The sequence below is a fragment of the Mauremys reevesii genome, linkage group 12, assembly GCF_016161935.1.
Source record: "Mauremys reevesii isolate NIE-2019 linkage group 12, ASM1616193v1, whole genome shotgun sequence".
NCBI classification, from domain to species: Eukaryota; Metazoa; Chordata; order Testudines; family Geoemydidae; genus Mauremys; species Mauremys reevesii.
In genome coordinates, this window is record NC_052634.1 from 11,273,736 (window position 1) to 11,296,587 (window position 22,852).

A 22,852-nucleotide genomic window follows, 5' to 3' on the forward strand; every position below is an offset into this window, starting at 1 on the left:
GAGATGTGTCTATGGAGAGGTGTGAGTAGGTAGGCATTGGTGTGCAGGTAGATATTCTAGGTGTGTATGTTTACAGGTAAGTAGGGGTGGGATTGTGTGTGTCTCTGTGTCTTATCTCCCCAAACTTCACCTTCTGGAAACTTTTGTCTTAATAACTTTTTTTTTAACCAAAGTAAAAGGAAATGAAAATGGCCCAGCCCTTCCCCATGCTCCTTCAGCGAGAGGCGTTAAGAGGGCTCTTTCAATTTATCCCTTTTTAAAGGATGTTTCTTATTCCGCCGGGGATTGGCCACGCTTGATAAAGTTCTATTCTTGCAGCTGGAGCCGCTTTCAGGACATTTGCCTACGCCTTTCCCCTCATCTGTGCTGCGCGATGAAAAAGGCATCCCTCAAGCAAAACCACCAAGATAAACATCCACCTGCCTGCACAAAGAGGCCAACTCTCCAATGGGGGGATGCTGCATGTAATGTGTGAAGAGCCACAGAGCAGGGGGAGAAAACTCATTTCAAGGTATCAGCAGGTGCTTTGCCAGCTCCCAGCTAGGATTCCCTCACCCACAGGCCCCAGAATGAAAGGAGAGCCAAGAGAACTGAGAAAGAGGGGGAGAAGGCGAGACAAAAGCGGCCGCACGAGCCGAACAATAGGAAACGGCGGTGAAAGGAACTCATTCTGAGCTGCCTGCCTTGCTCTGCAGGGATTTGTGGGACAGCGAGGGAGTGTTTCACACAGCAGCCAGAGTCTTCTGTCTGCCGAGCAGTCTTTTACCGCATGGAAAAACTGCGTGGAAAGGCCAAGACCACAGTGTGCCGCTGTCCAGGGCGGGGAGGGCAGTTTCGGGAGATGAGCATATTTCTGAGACGCCGTTAAATGCTGCGGGAGTCACAAAGAAGAATTACTCTTCAAGCTCAGGGACAGATAAACCATCTCGAATGTCCCTGGACAGATCTTTCCCATGTCTCCCACCGGGACTTAGGAACAACCAAGATACTGGCCTCTCCTGCGCAATCTCTTCTGGTCTCTCCATGAGATTTGGTGCATGCTGTTTCCATCAGCGTTAAGCAGGGACACAGCCATGTTGTATGTGTCCAGTAAAGCTGCTTGGCCTTTTGCTTAATACCAGAGATAACCCTGAACCATCACCTGGACTATTGCTATGAACTGTATTATTTAGTGTTTTTCAGTGCCCAAATGTGCTAGAAGACCCTTAGTATCTATATAGGCTTATGGTTATGGGAGTGGATTTGAGGCTGAGAAGATCTTGGTTCAGGACCCAGCTCTGCAACAGATTCCCTGTGCAACTGTCTCCCTGTGCCTCAGTTTTCGTATCTGTAAAATGGGCATAATGGCACTTCTCTAGGGTCAGAGGGCTGTTATGAGGTGAATTTTTGTGGTGCTCAGTTACTATGCTGATAGGGCCTACCTAGATAGGTAGAAGACACTTTTCCTGACCTGAAGACCCTCTCCAATCAGCCCTGAAGTTGGCTTCCATAACCCAGATCCCTCAGATTGCTACAGTTTATTCTCAGGCCAGTGGGTTATTGCTTTCAGCCACCTGATTTATCTCATTGTTTACACTCAAGTTGACCCAGCTGTGGTTTCTGGTCCTTCACTCTTTCCTGTAAAGAGTGAGAGCACATCATATGGCATTCCTGGTTCTCCCTGGCCTGGGAACCTCAGAGACTAGTGGATGCTGTGAGCTCGTGGCTTGACTTCCAGTAAACACCTCATTAACCAGACATGACTGAGCCATCCATCCCGTTTGTAGCGAGAGCTGTTTCACAGTCACTAGCTACATTCTAGACTGTAAAGCTGGGTCTATCTAATTAAGATATATTGTTCTGAGTTGGACGGCGGGGAGGGAAGGTTGCCCAAGAGGTTATGAGGCATGGTAATTGAAGCTGTGTCCTTGTGTGCCACGTTACGGGGAGATTTGCTGTCAGTAAGACAGTGTTTGGTCTCAGCTACGTTGATGCTAATCCAGAGTAACTCCGCTGAAAATGAGATCCGAATCTGATTGCGTTCCTCAGTGACTAGCTTCCCGGAGACATATTCTGAATCGGAATATGCCCAGCAGCCCATTGATGTTCAAGGCTGGTGACGAACAGGCAACCCCCAAAAGGTTCCCTTCAGATAGCAGCCTCGAATTTCCGAGGCTGCAGCAAATGTCTGTGGTGGGTAAATCCCTTCAGAGCTGGATGCACCTGGGAACATTTCCAGTACTTCCTGCTCCTAATCCAGAGCTGGGTCTGCCACAAACAATCCCCTGCTTGATCCAGAGACCCTCTGCTCCAGGCATGTCTCCACCCCAGCTGACCTACTTTCAGCCTAGATAGAACTTGGGTGCTCATCGAGCCACCCAGGGGTGAGCTGGAGCCGGTTCGCACCGGTTCGCGCGAACCCCTTGTTAAATTTAGAAGCGGTTTTAGAACCGCTTGTTAACTAGCTTCCCTGCGAGGGAAGCTTTGATGGGCTCTGCCTGGGAAGCCTGTAATTCCTCCTCCCGGCCGCCGGGGGGCGCTGCGCTGTGCTGCGAGAGCCACGTGAGCTGCCTCCTGGCCCTGTTGCTGCTCCTGCTCTTTGGACCTCTGGCCCTGGGGCTCCTGCTGCTGCCTGGTGAGTCCCCGGCTGCGTCCTGCTGCTCCCAGCCCCCCCCCCCCCGAGTGAGTATCTGCGCCCCTCCCCCCCTTCCCTGCCCCCTGCCCGCAGCCACCCGAAGCCGCCCTCTGCCCCCAGCCAGCCCCTGCCCACAGCCGCCTCTGCCCCACCCCTTCCCCAGCCACCCCTTCCCCAGCCAGCCCCTGCCCCCACCCCTGCCCCAGCCAGCCCCTGCCCCCAGCTGCCCCCAGCCACCAGCCAGCCCCTGCCCCCAGCCGCCCCAGCCCCTGCCCCCAGCCAGCCCCTGCCCACAGCCGCCCTCTGCCCCACCCCTGCCCCCAGCCAGCCCCTGCCCCCACCCCTGCCCCAGCCAGCCCCTGCCCCCAGCTGCCCCCAGCCAGCCCCAGCCCCTGCCCCAGCCAGCCCCAGCCACCAGCCAGCCCCTGCCCCCAGCCGCCCCAGCCCCTGCCCACAGCCACCCGCAGCCGCCCCCTGCCCACAGCCAGCCCCTGCCCGCAGCCACCCGCAGCCAGCCCCTGCCCACAGCCACCCCCTGCCACAGCCACCCTCTGCCCACAGCCGCCCCAGCCACCCCCTGCCCCAGCCAGCCCCTGCCCCACCCCTTCCCCAGCCAGCCCTTGCCCCCCACCCCTGCCCCCAGCCAGCCCTTGCCCCACCCCTGCCCCTAGCCAGCCCCTGCCCCCAGCTGCCCCAGCCAGCGCCAGCCCCTGCCCCCAGCCAGCCCCAGCCACCAGCCAGCCCCTGCCCCCAGCCGCCCCAGCCCCTGCCCCAGCCAGCCCCAGCCAGCCCCTGCCCACAGCCGCCCCTGCCCCACCCCTGCCCCCAGCCACCCCAGCCAGCCCCTGCCCCCAGCCTGCCCCTGCCAGCCCCTGCCCCCTGCCCCACCCCCTGCCCGCAGCCAGCCCCACCCGCAGCCAGCCCCTGCCCACAGCCGCTCTCTGCCCCACCCCCTGCCCACAGCCACCCGCAGCCAGCCCCTGCCCACAGCCACCCTCTGCCCGCAGCCAGCCCCTGCCCCAGCCACCCCAGCCAGCCCCTGCCCCAGCCAGCCCCTGCCAGCCTCTGCCCCTGCCCCAGCCCCTGCCCGCAGCCAGCCCCACCCCCTGCCCACAGCCGCCCTCTGCCCACAGCCGCCCTCTGCCCGCAGCCAGCCCCTGCCCCCAGCCACCCGCAGCCAGCCCCTGCCCACAGCCGCCCCCTGCCCCGGGGCCATTTGCCGCCGTTCAAAGTGAGCGTAAAAGAGAGCGGCTGGTGTGCAGGGAGAGTTTACCACCCTTTTTGCAAGACGACACCACGGTGCAAAGTGGCGGAGGATCAGTCCTAGTGGAATGATGTTGGTGTATGTGAGATCAGAACTGGGAGTTGAGAATGGCGGGGAAGAATGGTCCAGTGGCTAGGGCACTAGCTTATGATGTCTGGGTTCGGTCCCTGCTCTGCCACAAACTTCTTTTGTGGCCTTGGCAAAGTCACGTAGTCTCTCTGTGCCTCTGCTCTGCTCTACCTCACAGGCGTGTTGTGAGGATAAGTTCGCTAAAACCTGTGAGGTGTGGTCAGATATTGCAGTGATGAGGGCCAGATAGGTACCCAAGGTAGATTGATGGAATTGGGCTCAGCAACCTAAAAACAGCTTTTTCAGAGTTAAACAACCTAGTTACAAAATTAAACGAGGGTGGGGGAATAATAGCAGAAGGAGAGAGAAAGGAAAAGATTCAGATAGAGGCAAGGGAGAAAACATTTTTTTTTAGAGGCGTTTTGAATATAGATGGTGCATTTTTTACTCTTGCTTTGTGCCTTACCTGCTTGCTTCTGCTTGGATCTGTCCCAATTTCTCTTCCTCAGAGAGATCTCCAGCTCCTCTATATCGCTGTGATATAAACCTCTTTCCCCTCATCTGCATATATGCCTTCATGGGAGAGTGCTGAACTTGCTGATTAATAATCTATTTTAAGAGTCACATTAGGTATTTCTGGTGGGATGATTTATCCATCTCGGTATTTCATCAAGGAGTCACTGGTGCATCTAACTGGATTGGGAGCCAGCCCTTGGCTGCTAGCAATGATTTGCCTGGTGCATTCTGATGTGAGATTAGCCTGTTGAAGGCACCCAGCTTCCCTTTCAGTGGGCTGGGAACCCCCTCCTGAGGAATTGCTGGGTGCCCTGTGATAGGAAATTAACCAGCCTTTCATCCACTCACTGAGACATTAGCTCGCAGGCAAACCTGGTCAGAGAAACTCAGTCCTTTCCCCGAACTATCCTACTTCCTGGGCCCCATCCTTCAACATGGGGCAGGTACAGTGTCCTGCTAGCAACCTGCCCACAGCACACTTCAGTGTCCCCTCCTAGATAGGCCGTGTCTGCCCACGGAAGTTGCACTGATTTAACCAAATTGGGGTAAAAACTCAAATTTACCACTCCAAGTCAAACTGATAGAAGCAGGGTTTAAATTGAATTAAGAACATCCATACAGGACTTCTCACCGGTTTCACAAAATCTGCTTAAAAACGTACCGTTAGTTAAACCCAGCACAACGTTGTGCTTTCAGCTTTGTCTTCACTCCAGGAAGAGGAGAGTTTTTACATTGAGACAGCAGACTGGTATGATCCTAGTAGAGACAAGGCATGGTCGGTTTTACCTCAGCTAGCTACATCAGGTTAAAAAAAAAAACCAGCTGTGCCTTGTCTCCCCTAGGATTTTAAATCAAGATGTCTCTCTCAAGGTAGCTGTCTCCGTGTAGAAACACACCTCTGTCTGCAGTGAACATGTAGCTTTGGACTGAGGGTCTGATTCTACACTGCCTTTCACATCATGCCACCATTGGAGCTGTTACAAGGTAGGTGTCAAATGCTACCAGATCAGAAGTCTTTACTCACTCACACCTCTGATGATGCCTTTATACCCACCTGGCACTCACTCTGCACAGGTGTAAATAACTAAACAGGTTGCTGGGCAGTGCAGAATGACTACCCAAGATTTCTGGGCTTGATACCTCCAACTATGTCCCGCCCTGAAGCACTCTGCTAATCCTTCCCCCGTCCTTCTCTCCCCCCGCCCCCTCCTGACACACACACACTCACTTTTGAGATCTGTTGCCTGTGAGATTCAGGGCCAGGATTTAAAATGTTTTGCACTACAATATTGTACTTAGTTGTCCGAAGGATGCTGATTTTTGGGAGATGACTAGTTGATAGGTGTCTGGACGCCACTGTTGTCTATTGGAATCATTCCTTTGTAGTGAAACCATTTGCAATTCGGAATTGACACAGACTTTGAAGCTGTCACTTCCCTTTCCCTCAGTGTCATCATGTTGCCATTTGATTTCCCTGAGCATTGCTCTTGCGTGAGCACATTTTGGACTTTCTCTCTTGCTCTGCCGGCTGCATTGTTAGAGCCTCTGTTGGCCGAGAATTTGTTGCCAGGTGATCAGAACTGGGCACAACCTCCGTAGCTGAAGTCACTGGCTTTACTGCCCTGCAAAAGAGATGCTCCTTGCCCAGCTGCTCTCCCGCAGACTCCATTCCAGTCCTGTAAGTCTGCGCTCCCTCCTCAGAGGTTTAATATCTGCGGGATTCCAGAGGTTTTGGTGCTCGATCTTGCTTTTATTTCCTGCGCTGCTGCAAAAGACCTGTTTATTATGTTGTGTGTCCTTGAGTTACCATAGATTGGCCGTCCCCAGAGTTCCTTAGGGCTTTAGCTCGTGAAAAGGTGACGGGCCAAATCTCTCGCTCACGTTTCCAAATTCAGCTCCCAGGCAAAAGTCAGTAGCGTCTCTGGAGGCATTACATAAATTGGTGCATCTCGATAACAAGGACTGAACGCCTGCCTATATCACTAACCACAATTGGCACTCACTGAGAGTTTGTCTCTATTAAGGAAATGTGTCCCACTATAAATTACACCAGTGCACACGCCTAATATAGAGGCCTCACCTGCCCAAGGTGGGTCTTAGCCTGGTTTAGCTTAATTCAGTAACTTACTTAATATAAATGAGTTCGTAGCAGAGAGGCCAGGGACAAAAAGGAGTATAGGACTTTAAGGAAGAGAGTTCTATCTTTGTCTGCACTAGAGAAATGACTCAGTTTCAGCCCACTTGTGTTAACGACACTGGAAGTCCTAGGGCAGAGAGATCCCTCAGCATTTTAAGCGCTACAACAGTTAGACCCACTCTGAGAAGGATCAGATGACCCAAGGCTTAAAATCAGAGGCCTGTCTACACTAGGGCTTCCGACCTGGTGGGATACTTTGATGTGTCCTTCGCATAGAGAGGCTATTGGTGTTGCTGCTTGGGGTGAATGGGCAGAGTGCTGCATTCCCGCTTGCCCTGTCATTGCCTGGGCTGTACCTGGACCACCAGCTGCAGAACATTTTAATAGTAATATATACTAGGGTGGGGAGGCCGGCATGTATTGATCTGGGAGCCCCTCTTGCCACCTCTTGATGGTTTCCCCACAGATGGGTTCCAGTCCTACCATCCTGACTCAGGCGAAAGCCATTCCCAAGTGGCTTCCATAGGAGTTTTGCCCAAGTCATTCTATTCTATTCAAGCGCCTCGTGCAATCACCTTCTAACAGTGCATTAAGCAGGGTAATTAGCATCTGTCATGTATGTTGGGTTTTTCCCTCCAATCCCTTTTCCTCTCCTCAGGGAGGAAATTGGCTTGTTGATGGTTTGAGGGTTTTTAAGGGCTGAAGGTCTGGGCTTCGTCTATCCTGGACTAAATTCATCCCTATATAGAGAACCAGCTCAAGTCCTACGCACGCTGGGGGCTTGACTAGTTCTGGCCTTCTGCACAGGGGTGAATTTCATCCTCTGTGGATAAACAAAGGGCGTCAGTCGCCAATTCTGTCAAATTGGCATCTTGCCCTAGCAGTAAATTCACTTCAGAAATTACAAGTTGCAATAAGAACAGGGCTCTGTTTATTCCTTTGTAGTTTATGCCTTCTGCTGTAGTGTAAAATCCCTGTCTCACCAGGGGCAGGAAATCATTATCTAGTTCTCATTTTGCATGAGCTTGGCTTCGTAACCTTAAGAAGGTCTGCTCCCTCTTGTCATTTTAATCTCAGCCATTGATTATTAGTATTAATAGCACAGCTCTGCTGTGCAGGGGTTCAAGTCCTGTGAAAGGCGAAGCTTTAGGAAGAGAAGACGACTCTGGGGAAGGGGCTGAAGGAGATCAAAGGCGAAGAGGAGCAATAGACCCGGCAGTATCCTGAGCAAGGATACTAAAGCCCATAAAGTGCCGAGAAATGGACGTGGTGACATGGACAGGGAGCTCTGATTAAGAAATGTCAGGTCAACGGTGTTCTGGAGCGCATGGAGACAGGGTGAACCCAGCCACTTCTCTCCTCTCCCACAATTGGCGTGTGAGGGCCAGGCCCATCGCTGCATGCCCATCGCTGTGTCCTGATGCGGCATGCAGATATTTCTAGGGAGGCCGGCCAGGTGCCATCGCGCAGCGGGCTCTAGCAGAATGAGGAATGGCGTGGAGGAGTCGGGGTCTAGGTTTAGGGGAAGTGATCGCACTGAGCATTAGAAAGCGGACAGTTCCACTAGCCCAAAATGCTGGTATTTAACCCTCAGATGTAGTGCTAGTGTGTGTTGCACTATCCTGACTGGCTGGCTGGAGCTGTGCCTGGACTTGGACTGACATGGGCAGGGGGATCTGGGCTTTGGGTTTGAACCTGTTCTCCCCACTTCCTCCATTCTCTCAATCATCCTTCTCCTTTCACACAGCCCTGAAATCTTCTGTAGACCCGCCCCCCTTTCTTGCCATTTTCCTGTACTCTCATCCCAGCCCCCATCCACCACATTTCAGAGGATCCAGCGGGGAGCAGGGGAGGAGCGTTCGGAAAATCGGGGAGCTTTTCTGCAGCTTCCAAATTGCAAGTGCTCTGTGCACCCTGGCACACGCTGGAGTGGGGATGTGCAGAGCTGCAGCGGGGTGACTTACACCAAATAATGTGTTACATTTCTGTGTCAGCTCCACACGATTAACCACCAGTCATAATCATAATGTAAAGCGCCCTTACACCGAGCAGCTGCTTCCGCCGCTGATTTCCCTGGGATGACTGTGTCGAAAGGGACCCGCTCAACACAAGTCAGTGTGTCCAAATCAGGCCCATTGCAGTTATGATCTGATTCAATTCAATCACACAAGCAAACCATACCTATAAGTGCAGGGTAATAGCCTTTATATCCCTTCGCCATTGATGCCCTGAATCAAAGCACAGGCTCACCTCTGTTCTTAAAACTGATGCAGAGCTTAAGATGGTGCTACCTGCTGCTGCCCCCTCCTGGATGGAATATGTCTACTCACAGGTATATATCAATTTGCTGTATCCGCTGAATGGGAGATATTGCTCCTTTAGCTCCGTGGATTGAGGCTCAATTGTCCTGAGTTCTGTTCTCTGCTTTGCACCTCTGCATAGGTAAAGCCAGAGAACCAGGACAATGGCTCCATTTAGAGAAAGGTACCCAGTTATTTCTTGGTCTCAACATTTCAGCTGTCGGCAGCGCAAAGTGGGAATATGATGTAACCACGCACACTGCCCCACTGCAAGCACAGATCGCCTCCGCCTATGCCGGCTCGCAGCTGCATTGTGCACGGGCTGAAGGCTCCACTACACCAGCAGTGCAGACCTTCCGGTGTGGCGTGTGCTGCGCCAGTGGGAGAATCTCACCTGAGAGGTGGCATTGCTGGACCCATCCCAGCACAAGGGTCTTCCAGTTGGGTTGGGATAGAGACTCCCAGGCTATCCCCTGCTACCAGCACGGACAGGCTGTGGTTGGAACGCTCCAACGCTTTGTCGAGACGCTGGCATTAACTTCTTGGTGCCAGTGTAAAGAAGAGCAGCCCTTTGGCTTCTTCAGTTTATGCCTGGGGACTGGCTACAAGTCCCAAGACTGAGGGAGTGCAAAGCTAAACTTTCCATCTCCTTTGGCCTCATCTTGACCTGGCTCCTAAAATGATTCCGTCTCCTCTGTACCAGAAGTTGGAAAGCTTGTGCATGGGAGTGGCACGTGGGCCAAATAATCCACCATCTGTGCAGTCTCCCTCATACAACCAATGACTTTGTAGCATGCAAATTAGCTGTAGATTAAGGGTCATGATTGGTTGAGTTACCGCCAATCTCACAATGGTCTAGGACTCTTGGCATGGCATAGATGCATGCCTTGCTGTAGCTGTACCATGCATGGGTGTAATTGGCCAAGTCAGAGTGGCTGAGAACTTAAAAACTGGATGGTAACAGACCGCAAAGCCCAGGGAGGATTGAACCTGGGGATAGTCTGAACAAAGAGTTCTCAGCCATACTTGTAGCTGTTTCCATCACTTCACAATGACTCACCAGGCATCTTGGGCTTCTGAGTGACAATCCTGGCATCTTATTACAGGTTACATTAGTGCCCAGGAGCCCTTGTTAAGACCAGAGTCCCCTACCCCCAAGATCTCATAATGAAAACAGATGAGAGAAGGTGGGCACAAGGGTGTATTAATAGCCCTGACTGACAGATGGGGAGCTGAGATGTAGATTAAGTGATGTGCCAAAAGTGACGCCGTGTATGGCATAGCTGGGAACTGAACCTCACTGTCCTGGGTCTGAGCCCACAGCACTGTCTTTCTTCTCTCTAAATGCATACTGCAGCGACGTGGAATGGTTGTGACTCAGGCATGAATACGTCTATCTTATCTGTGTCCCTCTCCAGTCTTTCTTCTGCCGCTAAACTTGTCTCTCCTCTCTCACTTCCTACTGGGTCCATCGCTGTTGTATTTCGGCAAAGGGATGACTGCGTACCTCTCCCACCCCCACGCCCATCATAATTCTGAACAAACTAGAAACAATTGATTTTCCTGAAGGAAAACCTGCTGGAGGGAAGTCAAAGCCCATTTAATTCCAGCCCACAAGACGGCGTTTCATTGTCCTATCAATGAATTGCTCACAATGCCTAATTTCACTTTCTGTAATTAGCACAAGTGCATCCTTCTTTTTTTCCCCTCCCTCACCCCTCCGTCCCCTGCTTCCTTTTCACAATGTCATTGGTAATTCCAAGAAGTTAATACCTGATTAGTAAATATGATGATAGAAGAGTTCTGGCTGCATCAAGGCCTCCATTTACAATCCGCCTCTGATTGAAAAATTACGTTCAGTTCAGTAATAATTGATGAAAATGGGCTCCCTTCTTCTGCAGCTGATTTGCTTTGTAATTGTGATTTAATAATGTAAATATCACTTGTTTTCTTCTGAAAATGAATTGCTTTCTGATTTGTTAAAGCAGGCTGCTCTGTGCCTGCCTGTCTTCTTCCTAACTGGAGAGCAGTAGGCTTGTTTGCAAAGGATTTTGGGAGAGCAGAACCGTTAGCTGACTCCTGGGTGAGGAATTGGATGTGGACTGGGGTGCCTAGGGTGGGCAGGTACAGCTGCAGCAGTCCAGCGTGGGCTCTGTTAGAAAGCACAATACTTCCTGGAGTACAATAATGGTTCTTGCATCGTGCTCTTCATCTATGAATCTCAATGTGCTTTACAAAAGAGAGCAGTGCTGTTATCCCCAGTTTACAGATGGGGAAACCAAGGCACAGACAGGGGCCATAATGTGCCCAAGGTCATGGAACAGGCCTGTGATAAAGCCAAGAATAAAACCCGGGTCACCTGAGTCCCAGGCCATATCTGCCTCTTCTAAGTTTGTTTCCCCCCGGAAGGGGTGGTTTGCACTGTGGGACCCAGCTGGTGGGCCGAGCCACAGAAACCGTGCACAGGCAGGCGGGTGACCTGCAGCAGGGGCTGGGAGCTGAAGAGCTCAACCTTCTAAGCTCCTGATCTACGACCATGACTGAGACATGCCATGCAGAAAGCCCCAGCTCTGCTGGGAGTGTTGGTGGCTGCTGCTAGAGGGAAGCCCCAAATTGGAAATGGATGCAGAAAAATCGGACGTCAGCTCCCAGACTTTTCCTCCTGGCCACCTTTCACCCCTTGAGTCTCTCTTTCTCCCCTGTGTTCTGTCTCCTTTGCCACTTGTTTGACTACCAGGCCTTGCAATAGGTGGAGAACCGCCCTTCAGGACTGAACTGCATGCATAACACTGTGTGAGGAACAGGGCTGGAATGGCAAAGGGTAGGGGGTGCCGATCAGGATCCCAGTAATAAGCAGCGTGGCGTGAGGACTCGAGACGTAGAGCATCGGGGCGAGGCTGAAGGTTAGGAATGAGATGAGCTGGGAGGAACAGGAGTGAGCCGGGAGAGGAGTCTGCAAACATGCCAGGAAGAACAGGCCAAGGGGCGGGAGCTCAGGACTGGGACAATGAGGTCAGAGGTAGCTGTAGTTCAGGAATGAGGCTGGAGTGATATTGGCAAAGGGTTGGGTCAGGGAAGCTTGCACAGCACCATCCTGCTCATGGCCAGTTCCAGCCAGCCCTGTCCATCCTTCCCTATGAGCACATTAGCCCCATGGGGCTGAGTCCTATCCCAGCTGCTTTACTCAGTGCTGACTCACCCTGGCACCAGAGAGGTATCAGGGCAATGGGTAAATAAAAACGCACCTTCCAAAAGCAGGGCCCCTTTGCTGAGACGAGCAGCCCTGGCACCTGCTTCCAGTACCAGGCCAGTCTCCTGTGGATCATGCTCTCCTTTGGTGACATGATCGCTCTGGAGTGTTCTAAGGAACAATGAAATGAACATCATGTCACTTGCTGATGCAAATCTGCCAACGCTGCCGTCGCTGTTAGTGGGTGTTTTGCCTGGGAGCTAATACAGGTAATTTCAAGATATTAACGAATGCTGTTAATTAGCATCATTATCATACCACTAGGGCTATGCACAGACAGATAATCCTGCCATGTCAAAGTGTCTCCAATAAAAAACCTGTAGGATGAGGGAGAAGGAGATGGATGCACTCAGCGCTGGAGGACATGCTAGGGCTGTCTTGGAGTTTGGAGCGAGAGAACCTGATCTTAGCCAGATGTGCTGGATAAAGCAGCTGTTGATGATTCCAAAAGGGAAGCAGCAAGGACTCAAGGGTATATTCTGGACTGAGAATTGTACTTTGCTCTCTCTTGTAATGCCCTGCGTTAACTACCATACTGGCTTTGCATGGGTTTGTGATATTGTCTTTTCAGTGGCTGCCTCACAGAGAGGAGAAGGGAGTTCTCTTTTAGCTCCAGTGTTCGAGGCCGGTGTTTCTAGAAATGAAGGAGATATGCATCAGTATACGTGATTTCCACAGTAATCGTCTGCCTGTGCAGCACATAGATTCGTTGTTATCCCACCAAGTTTTCTGATGATATCATGCATGTTCCAAAACTTTTGAGCAGAGAAGGGTCACAAGCTGCAAATTCCAGATCTGGATCCAAACTTCCCCCAAGGTCCCGGGCTCCTTGGAGACAGGATTTCTGGTTGGTCCATCATGGAGAGCCAGCCAGCAGTGCAGTTTGGATTCTGGTGCAGATCCAAACTGCTCTGAAGTCTGGGATGCTCAGATAAGGAAGTGGAGTCCAGTGCCCTCTTGAATTATGGTGTATCCTAACTCCCTTGTTCTCCTTGCCCACTTATCTCTCACTGAGCAGAGCATTTGCCTTCTCCTCTTCCTGTTTAAAACCTGCTGTGTGATACTGTCCTGGCAAGATCATTTCCGTATGCTGGACAGAGACTTTGGACCAACTAAGCAGAACTGTCCACAGAAGAATCCATCTGATCCTTTACTTGAGTCTCAGGGAAGGCTGGTTGAGTCTTGCTGGGCAAAATCCTTCTTTGCTTGTACTGATGTTGCTTCAGTGGAGTTGGTCTAACTAGGGGGAATTTAGCCTCATCAGTTTTGGTTGGTGTTATAAGGACAGGGGGATGGGTTGTATGCAGTAGACCTGCCACTTTCAATAGTGACTCCTAGCATAATAACCTAAAGCTTTCAGAAACCTGAGGCTCCATCCTAGCAGCCTTTCTGCATCATTCACTGCCCAGCCAGAGCCAGCTGACTTTCTGGGTTTCCAAAGACCCTGTTCCATCTGGGCATATCAGTCAAGATATTCATCTCCCCCAGCTCGGCTGACCCTGCCTTTCTCTCACTGTGTTGATTCAGGGCTTCCAGTGTCTTTAGCTGTATCCTGTTTCCATCTGGCTGGCTGGAAAGGTCATACAGATGTAATTAATCTGCAGCACTGGGGCTGCCTTGCCAAGAGGACTTTGCAATTATGTCACCTGTTGCATGCTAGCATCTCACAGGGCTTTATTGAATTCCCACCCCACGCGTATGAAATAGAGAATTAGTAGTACCCCCGAGGAAGGAGCTGTCTCCAGAGAGGTTAAGCCACTTACCTAAGCCCACACAAGTCTGAGAGGGCTGGAGCTAGAAGCCAGGAGTCTTGGATTCTACCCGCTGGAAATCACTAGAGGCACCCTTCAGTTAATGGAATATGAGCCTCCCTCTGGTAAGGACATGCCCATTTTTAAAGCACCTACTGGATCTGCATTCCTGCTGCTGCCCGGTGGAGTTGAAGGTGTTGCTTTCAACCTACCGTGCTGTCGGAGAAAACCATAGTTCTCACCCTCAGGTTGGGTGCAGCAAAGTCAGATACTTTATTCTCAAGCAATTGCATAGAGAGAGAGAGTGCACTAGGACACAGGTTTTCCCCCTCCTAGGCAGGTCTCTCTGCAGGTAAACAATTACACCAAACATTTATACCTTTATTACAAACAATAATAAGCAACACTACACAAACAATAATAAGCAACAGCTGCATTTTGTTTATGCATAGGTCATCCTGATAACTTATTTTTCTCACTTATTTAGATTCTGGTCTACATTCCGTATTTATCTACACAAGGCCGCAACAACTTCTCACACAGTTCTTTCCCATTCACCTCACACAATCCTCGCTTCTACAAATCTCGCGTTATTAGGGTTACAACTAGCCTGACTCTTGCTCACAGAGACTGTCATGCATTGAAATCCCCTTCAAATCCCTGTCAGTTCTTTCTCTACTTCCACAGTGCATTTTATTCATTGTTATTACCATTTGTATCGCATCAGGACCCCATTGTGCTAGGTGCTGTACAAACAGAACAAAAAAGTGGTTCCTGACGCAAAGAGCTGCAATCTAAATAAGTTACTAGGACCTGCCTGCTCCCCACCCCACCCCTTGCCACATGGCTGGAGAGATCGTCTCTCTCCTCTCCCCACATGCCGCATGGCTGGAGCTCCTGATCTTGATCCCCTGCACTGGGTTCTCCATGAGCATGGAAGGCTCTGTCCTCTCCCAGACTGTGAGTGTTGACCTCCATTGATTCTAACGAGGGTGGGGTCATACGTGTTGTGTGCCCGAATCTCCACCTCCTCCCCAGAGTAACAGGTCCCATCACAGTCGCACATTGGCCTTAGGGTTACCTTGTAGCTCTGGAAAAGGAGACAGAGCGCCTGGGCAGCAGCAGGAGGCCTGCGGGGGGGGTTAGTGAGCAGGAGGGAGGGGAGCCTTGCAGAGCCCAGTCACAGCTGCTGCAGTCAGAGATGCTCGCACTCATCCCACACCCCAGACAAAGAGCTGCCTCCTCGCTCCGCCAGCCAGCAGGATGCTGACCCCGGGGCGCTTTCTCCAAACCAGGCTGACTTCAGCACAATCCAATCACTGGGATTAATTAAGGCGAAATGAAACAGTGGGTTTATCACACTTTTCATTAACTCTGGCATGGCGGCGTCTCCGGTGCCCAACAGGGATGAAATGCACTGCAGTGTCCGTCCCCACACTTAATTAGCGAGGGGAATCTACTCCTCCATTGCTGCAATTAGATCCCCAAATGGCGGGAGGCAGATGGCTGGTAGCTTGGAGAGCCCCCACATCCCCCTCTCCCCTCCTTCACCCCCCACAACCTCTGCCTTCCCCCCCCCCTCACTTCACTGCATCTCTCTCCACCACTTTCCCCCGTTTTAGGCCTCTGTAGTCCTGCCTTCCAAGGCATCCCCCTTGTCACATCGCATCAGGTACTCTAGCAGCAGAAACGCAGGCTGTTGTTGGCACTAAACTCAGGATGACAACAAACCGGGGTCTCCAGAACAGCGCATATCTGGGCGAGAGGCAGAAAGGCCCCAGTAATGTCAGATGCTGGGCCTGGACAGCAGGGGATGGAACCCTCTTCTGTGCTTGATGATTGCCCTGTTCTGGTCATTCGCTTCGACACTGCTGGCGCTGGCCACTTGCGGAAGACAGGATACTGAGCTATATGGACCATTGGTCTGACCCACTATGGCCATTCTGAGGATCTAAGGGAAGGCTGCAGCCAGCAGGCTCTGTGCTTCCCTTTTCCTGTCGTGCTTCTGGGTGAGGCTTCATCTCGGAGACCCTCTTGCTGAAGGGCTTCAAGTGGTTCAATGAGGCGCCTTAGAGGGCATCACTTAGGTGAGATAGGAAGAGAAACTTGCACCTCTCAGGTCAGCTCCCCTGAACAGGGGTCCGCATGGGAGTGCAGCGGGTAGCTGGAGGGAGGCGTTAGACCGGCTAGAGTCTAGTGGATTTAGTACTGATGGAAGGAGACCAATGAGCAGCGCTAGGCACCAGTGACCTCGGTTTATCCTAAGGCAGGCTGGGGCCCTGCTTCACATCAGTCAGCAGTGAGGCACCAAGCAGCACATCCCAGTTCAGCCCCGTCCCTGAGAGACCCCCCAGCATATTTGTTATCCAGCCAGATGCGGGGGGGGCACGGCGCATGACCTGGCGCGCGCTGGCTGGCTCCGGCGTGACCCCCCCCCACCTCCATGATTGATGGCCCCGTGTCTGTCACGCAGCCTCCGTCTGAGCGCGCCCATTTGTATCCTTGTAGATCCTTATCTCTCTAATGTAGCGAGCTGGGCTTATCTCTTCCCGAGGCCCCTTCTCCACAGAAAGAAATCACCTGGGTTATTTATGTATTTCTGTCACCGGCTTGTCGAATCTATTTTCTTTCGCTCCCAATCATCTTTTATAGAGATCGTCGGGCGGATAGGCCGGGTCCATAATGACCCCAGGATTATGGGATCATTACAAAGAAGACTCACTTACAAAATGTCGTCGTCACTCATCCCCTTCATCTCCCCACCTCCCAATCATTATTTTTTGTCTTCCCACTCCACCTTCCCCAACCCAGGCTCTGTGAGTTTCCCTCTCAGGGGATGGTTTTGTCTTCCAAGCAAGGAGGGTTTTGCAGTCAATACTGTTATTTCCTGGCTTGAAAGGCTTGGTATTCCTGGTGTCAATGTCAGCAAGGGTTGATGGAGCTGTAGTTAAGGCAGTGAATCTTGTGTGTGGTTTTGCGACTAATATTTATGTTCCAGCGTATGAAAATGATTGTGCGGTGATCTCTTACGTTTTGATCTTTACTGGTTAAACTGGGGCAGGCTTGGTCAGTATTTGGGGATATGATATTATTTCAGTAGACTCTTCTCCCAGTCTCCGGCAGACATTTGTCCCTACCCCACCAACCACTTTCGCACAGCTGCTTTGAAAAGGTCCGTAGCTGAATTAGCAGTCGGGGTCTGCAAGTCAGGAAGGAAGTGCAGTGGCAAAGCTCTGTGCATGTGCGTGTGTTATGACTGGGATAGCAGGAGGTATTTCAGCTGAGTCCTGGGGGGTCCTGGCAGAGAGATGTGGAGAATCATAGAATCTCAGGGTTGGAAGAGACCTCAGGAGGTCATCTAGTCCAACCCCCTGCTCAAAGCAGGACCAACACCAACTAAATCATCCCAGCCAGGGCTTTGTCAAGCTGAGCCTTAAAAACCTCTAAGGATGGAGATTCTACCACCTCCCTAGATGACCCATTCCAGTACTTCACCACCCTTCTAGTGGAGAAGCTTTGTCTGGTTCTAACCTGGTGTCCATGAACTTTAAAATTCACTGTTCACGAATTAGACTGCATGTGAGGATTATTTTTTACCACCTGACACCGTATTTATTCAGTGTATAGAGATGACTCCACATTTAGAGGCACCCTCTTAGGATGGATTAGAGGGAGCATTTCAACATCCAGCCTTCAGATCCTTGTTGTCCGAGCAGAGCAGCCGTTAGAACAGTGAATCTTGAAACGTATGGCTCTCCTTGGCTCCAGTAGGTTGAGAAGAGCTTCTGCTGCCTGGTCTAGGCAGAGTGAACAGAACAACTGATGCATGTGATGCAAAGCAGCCTGGACATCATTGAGCAAACGGACAAGGAGTTGCTGTTGCTTCTAGATCAGCGGGAGAGGGATGCTGGGGGAGAGGGAAGAAGCAGCTGCTCCATTCCACCTCTGCAGACAGAATGAGTCGGGAGGAGGAGAGAGGGAGCAGAGAGCCCCAAGCTAATCGGGGTGTTACATCCCGATGTTGACTTGTAGTGTGGCCCCAGGTAGCTGCCATTTGGTCACAGTCACATGCTGCCGTGAACTGCACTGTCGGGACATCACAGTCTGATTCTCTTGTGTCTCTCAGTGACCACGTCACTGGCAAAGATACTCTGCGACTCTGAGACCTGCTGGCTAGAATCCAGGATCTGTGTAGCAACACTGCAGCTCTTATAACCCAAAATGTATTTACCCTGTAAGCTCTTCAGGGCAGGGCCTGTCTACTTCTCTGTGTTTGTACAGCACCTTGCACAACGGGACCCTGAGCAATAAGAATAACCACACGAATATAGCAGCAACCTTTAGCTTCCACAGGGAGGGCTGGAGCACAATTGTGATAATTGTCACATAGTGGCTGGCATTTCCTGGTCTCTGGTAATGATACTGTGCTACATTTTCATGATAGGAATGCTGCAGATAACTCGTGTCGCCGCTGCAATGAAATTCATCCTCCTCTCCTTGTTTGCAGAGTGACCTGAATACATCCCCACACTGCCAGCCAAGAATAAGCTCTTGTATTTGCCATCCTTTCCAGACGTCCCAAATTAAACCTCTGAGCATCCCTGGGAGGCCGGGAAGTATCACTGTTCCCATTTTACAGATGGGGGGATTGAGGCATGGAGCGTGACTGGCCAACAGTTACACAGTATCTGGATGGCAGAGCTGGGAATAGAACCCAGGAGACCTGACTCCCTGTCCCATTTGTTCGCCAAGAGACCATTAGTTAATAATAATTTAGTCCCCAGCCCCCAAACTAATGGAAATGGTGGGCTTTTTGACGGGGGAGAGACACCTGCCCCGTGCAACATTGGGAACCCAAACGCAACAGCAGGCTGCTAATGGATGACCATGGGAAATGATACTGACCAGTTTAATATTCTGCAAAACAGTGAGCAACCCGCATAAATGGCAACAAGTTGAGGAGCTCTTTGCATGTATTTCAGATATAATAATCAGTGGCATTGTCAGTAAAACAGATTAGGATTATTTTACAGTGTGGGATAGATTCTGCGCTGCAGCTCATGACGTAGGCGGCATGGATGGCGCAGCCCAGGGGGAAGGGGTTGGCTTTGCCTCTGCACTGCTTTGGGTACATGTCTCCTAGGATAAATTTGAGCAGCTCCTGGGTTGTAGCCTTCCCGGAGCTGCCTGTGGTCCATGCACCGGCCCAGAATAGCTGTAGCCCAAAGCCCAACCCAAATGCCCCAGACATGCTCACATGGGCTCTGGCACTGCTCCAACCCAGAGGAGTTGTTCTTTTGCCCCTTACAGCTTATTCGGTGCCCTTATATGCGGCTGGAGCCAGAGCTGGAGGGGAATCGGTCCCAGGGTTCTTATGTGGACAACAACGTTTTAAAATGAGGGACCACCAGGTTTTCACCTCTTTTACAGCTGCAGTGAGATGTGGCCCCTGGGGTCCTGTGTTACAGAGAGTCTGATTCTGAGTTAACCCCCCTGTAACCCTCAGATTTACCCAGGGCCAGTGCAACCATTTAGGCGCCCTAGGCAGTTGCCTAGGGCACTGGGATTTGGGGGGTGTCATTTTCTGCACCAGCGACCACAGCAGCTGGATCTTTGGCCGCCCCGGTCGCCACTGGCATTTAGGCAAAGGGAGCTGGGGCAGGGGAGCGCGGGGAGGGCCACCTGCAGCAAGTAAGAGGTGGGGCGGCACGCCGGGGAACTCCTCGCCCCAGATCACCCCTACCCCCCCTTCTCCCCGAGCACGCCGTGGCTGCTTCACTTCTCCCGCCTCCCAGGCTTGCGGCGCCAGTCAGCTTAGACACTGCAAGCCTGGGAGGCGGGAGAAGTGAAGCATTCATGGCGTGCTCAGGGTGCTCGTGCGCGGAGCAGGGGTGAGCTGGGGCGGGGGGTGCCTTAGAGTGGAGGGTGAGGAGTGGGGAGCTGCTGCGGGGGGGGCACCTCAGGGGGGAGGGGGGAGCTGCCGCGGGGGGGGAGGGGCACCTCAGGGTGGTGGGGGGGAGGGGCGCGCAAGGTGGAAGTTTCACCTAGGGCGCGAAACATCCTTGCACCAGCCCTGGATTTACCCTCAATGTAACCAATCAGGATGCAACCTGTATGTCACCATTCCGTCAGACTATCAGAGTTTACTCCCAGTGACCAACGGGCGTGGAGGTGGCAGGCTGGCGGGTTAATCTTTCCACTTGTGCCTTCTCCCTTGCAGGCCGGGGCTTTGTGAGCGAAGACGAGTACTTGGAGATCTCTGGGATCACCCGGGATCAGTCCGGGGAGTACGAGTGCAGCGCTGTCAATGACGTGGCGGCTCCAGACATCCGGAGAGTAAAAGTCACCGTGAACTGTAAGTAGGGCACGACTCAGCATGACACACTCCCCGACCCCGCCTCCTGGCTGCAGACAACACCGGGCTCAGGCTAATTGTGGGGACTTTTCAGAGATCATTTTGGCTTTTATCCAGCCTGAACACCGGGGGCCGTAATGTAGTCTGCTTACAGTTCCACAACTGCCTATTCTATTCTGTTCTGTATACCGAGCCCCATCGCCATACTTTCGAAGGGTACGTCTACACTTCAAGCTGAAGATGTAATTCCCAGCTCAGGGAGACATGCCTGGAGTGTGCTAGTAATAAAGTGTAACCACAGCAGTCCGAATGGTGGGAGGGGCTAGCTGCCGGAGTATGATCCCATCCTAGGCACTAGACACGTACTCAGTGTCGCTAGCCTCTCCCACCACTCCCACCAACATGGCTGCACTCTATTTTTAGCAAGCTAGCTGGATCAGAGCTAGCGCAGGTATGTCTCCTTCAGCTGAGAATTGTGCCCCCGGCTCAGGATGCTGACGTACCCTGACTGGGGACGGGTGCTCCTGAAGTGTGACTTTCCTTTCCCTACCCGCCAGTGTTGGGATCCAAGGGCCTTCATTCTTCCCCGCTTTGCAGGGGTGTAGAAGATGATGAAAGGCACGAGACGATGGGGATCCAGAGCTGAGATTCTAGTATTCCAGTGCTGGCTGGGGTTTGCGTGTGTGATAGAACAGCTGAACTATAACCATAAACTCCTGAAAAAAAGTAAAGCAGATAACATCTACGTCAGCATCCCTTAAAGACTATTTATAGCTGGAACATAAATGGTAATACCTTTTTCCCGAGGAGCAATTCAGGGGGAAAAAAATCTCTAGTGGCTCACCACACACAGAGCACATTAAATATCCTTCCCTTTAGGAAGGAGCTTGCAGAGTTTTTATATCCACTAAATTGCTATAAGAAAATCACATATATACATTTCATTAAGCTTAAAGCATTTACAACTTAGGACAATTTGTTCTTTAGAAGCATGGTTAGGAATTTAGAGCCCAGACGATTTAAAGACTTCAGATGACGAGCCAAGGCAGAAAAGCTGGAGTGACATAGCTTGTCGGCATTTCAGGGGTGACTCGAATTCTTTTGCACCTTTGGGAAGCTTAAAAAAACCCAGAGTATTTCAGGGATGAAGGGCTGCATCTATTCTTCTGCTACCTGGTGCTCTTTTCTTTTCAAGCAGGGTTCCACTGTTATTATCCTCTTCACACCTGACACAAGGAGAAGTGGGTTTAGCAGAGATGGGTGAAACTGGAGCAGCCGGTCTATTCTTTGAGCATGCAAAACCAGGATTGGTTTGGCTCAGGGTTACGCTGTATAGCGACCCTTCCGGGTGCAGGGGAGAGGCAAGACTTGGCATACATTGTTCTGGCTTTGGCTCATCTCGCCAAACTAGTCTTTTTGTCTAGGTCCTACAGAGGGGTTGGCCTGTTTGTAAATTTCTCAGCACAACAGAATGGGTTTAAAAGATGCAAAGATACTTAGAAACCAGGGGACTTTCCCAATCAGATTAGAAGAACTTTAAAGTAAGCCCACTCCGGGGCCTGAACTCCATGGCTATGAGTCAGAGGAGTGCTTAAGGAAGGGTAGAGCCTTGTGCCTTCAAAGCATCCCTGTTTAGGGGACTCATCCAATCTGCATCCCAAAGTGGGATTAGGAACATCAGGGACAGCACCCTACAGTGGAGCATCTCTTCTCATTCTGCAGGCTCCTTGTTTCCACCCTGTGTATGTGGCATCTCCCTTATGGGGAGGAGCAAAGGTTTAATGTGTATCTGAATTGACACTTGGCAGTCACCTTATTCATTTCTGAATGACCTACTGCTGAGTTGGCTACCCTGGGCCTGAATCTTTCTCTCTGTCCCCAGAGCAAGGGATGGGGCATGGGTAGCAATGGTCCAAGTCTCATCTACATTGTCTTACCAATGTGCCCCGGGGTTGATCCGGCGAGGGGTCGAGAGCAGACAATGGTCTCCCTGGCCGGTTCCGCCTTTGGTTTCTTTACTGAGATTGCTCACCCGGGCTCCGATGAGCGTTGGTCATGGCGGGGGAGGTCACTATGTGGCCCTCTGCCCTGCTAGGACATCTCATTTCATGCTGGCCGACGAACAACCCTTAGATGCCGACCCTCTCGGCTGTCCCATGTTGGCCAGATATTGGCCATTTTTTGCGGGGAGGGGTGACCACGTTGTGTGTGGGGAGGTAACCATGTAGCGCTGGGACTGTCCCCGGATCTTCTCTGTCTCTGTCCCCCTTTGCTGGATGGGCCTACCTGCTGCCAGCCACACCACCTCAGCTGTCTAAGCTGTGCTCGCCTCAGTCCACCTCCCCCACCACCAGCTGGGCTCAGGGGAGGGGTGGCTCCTTTTGTCCCTGCTCCCACCTGGCTTTTCCCTCTTGCTACCAGCCTCTTGCTTCCCACCCTGCCCCAACACAATTCGAGGTTCTGTGTCCCCACCCCACGTGGGAAAGGAGAGCCCCAGAAATAAATGGGGGAGAGCACAGGCCAAAGCACAGGGCAGATGAGGGGTGGGAGGAGAGAAAGGAGATGGCTTGGGGGGAGAAGGGAAGGGGAAAGATGC

At 51.9% G+C, this 22,852-nt stretch overlaps 1 protein-coding gene across 11 annotated transcripts in view; it reads left to right on the forward strand.

The window, feature by feature from the left end:
* Nucleotides 1–22,852, forward strand: part of OPCML (opioid binding protein/cell adhesion molecule like) — an 854,468-nt gene that overhangs the window by 775,082 nt on the left and 56,534 nt on the right. For all 11 annotated transcript variants that reach the window (XM_039496207.1, XM_039496208.1, XM_039496206.1 and 8 more), the window contains one exon: nucleotides 20,122–20,256. In XM_039496207.1, the coding sequence (XP_039352141.1) occupies nucleotides 20,122–20,256 (135 nt within the window). The remainder of the gene's footprint in view (nucleotides 1–20,121; nucleotides 20,257–22,852) is intronic.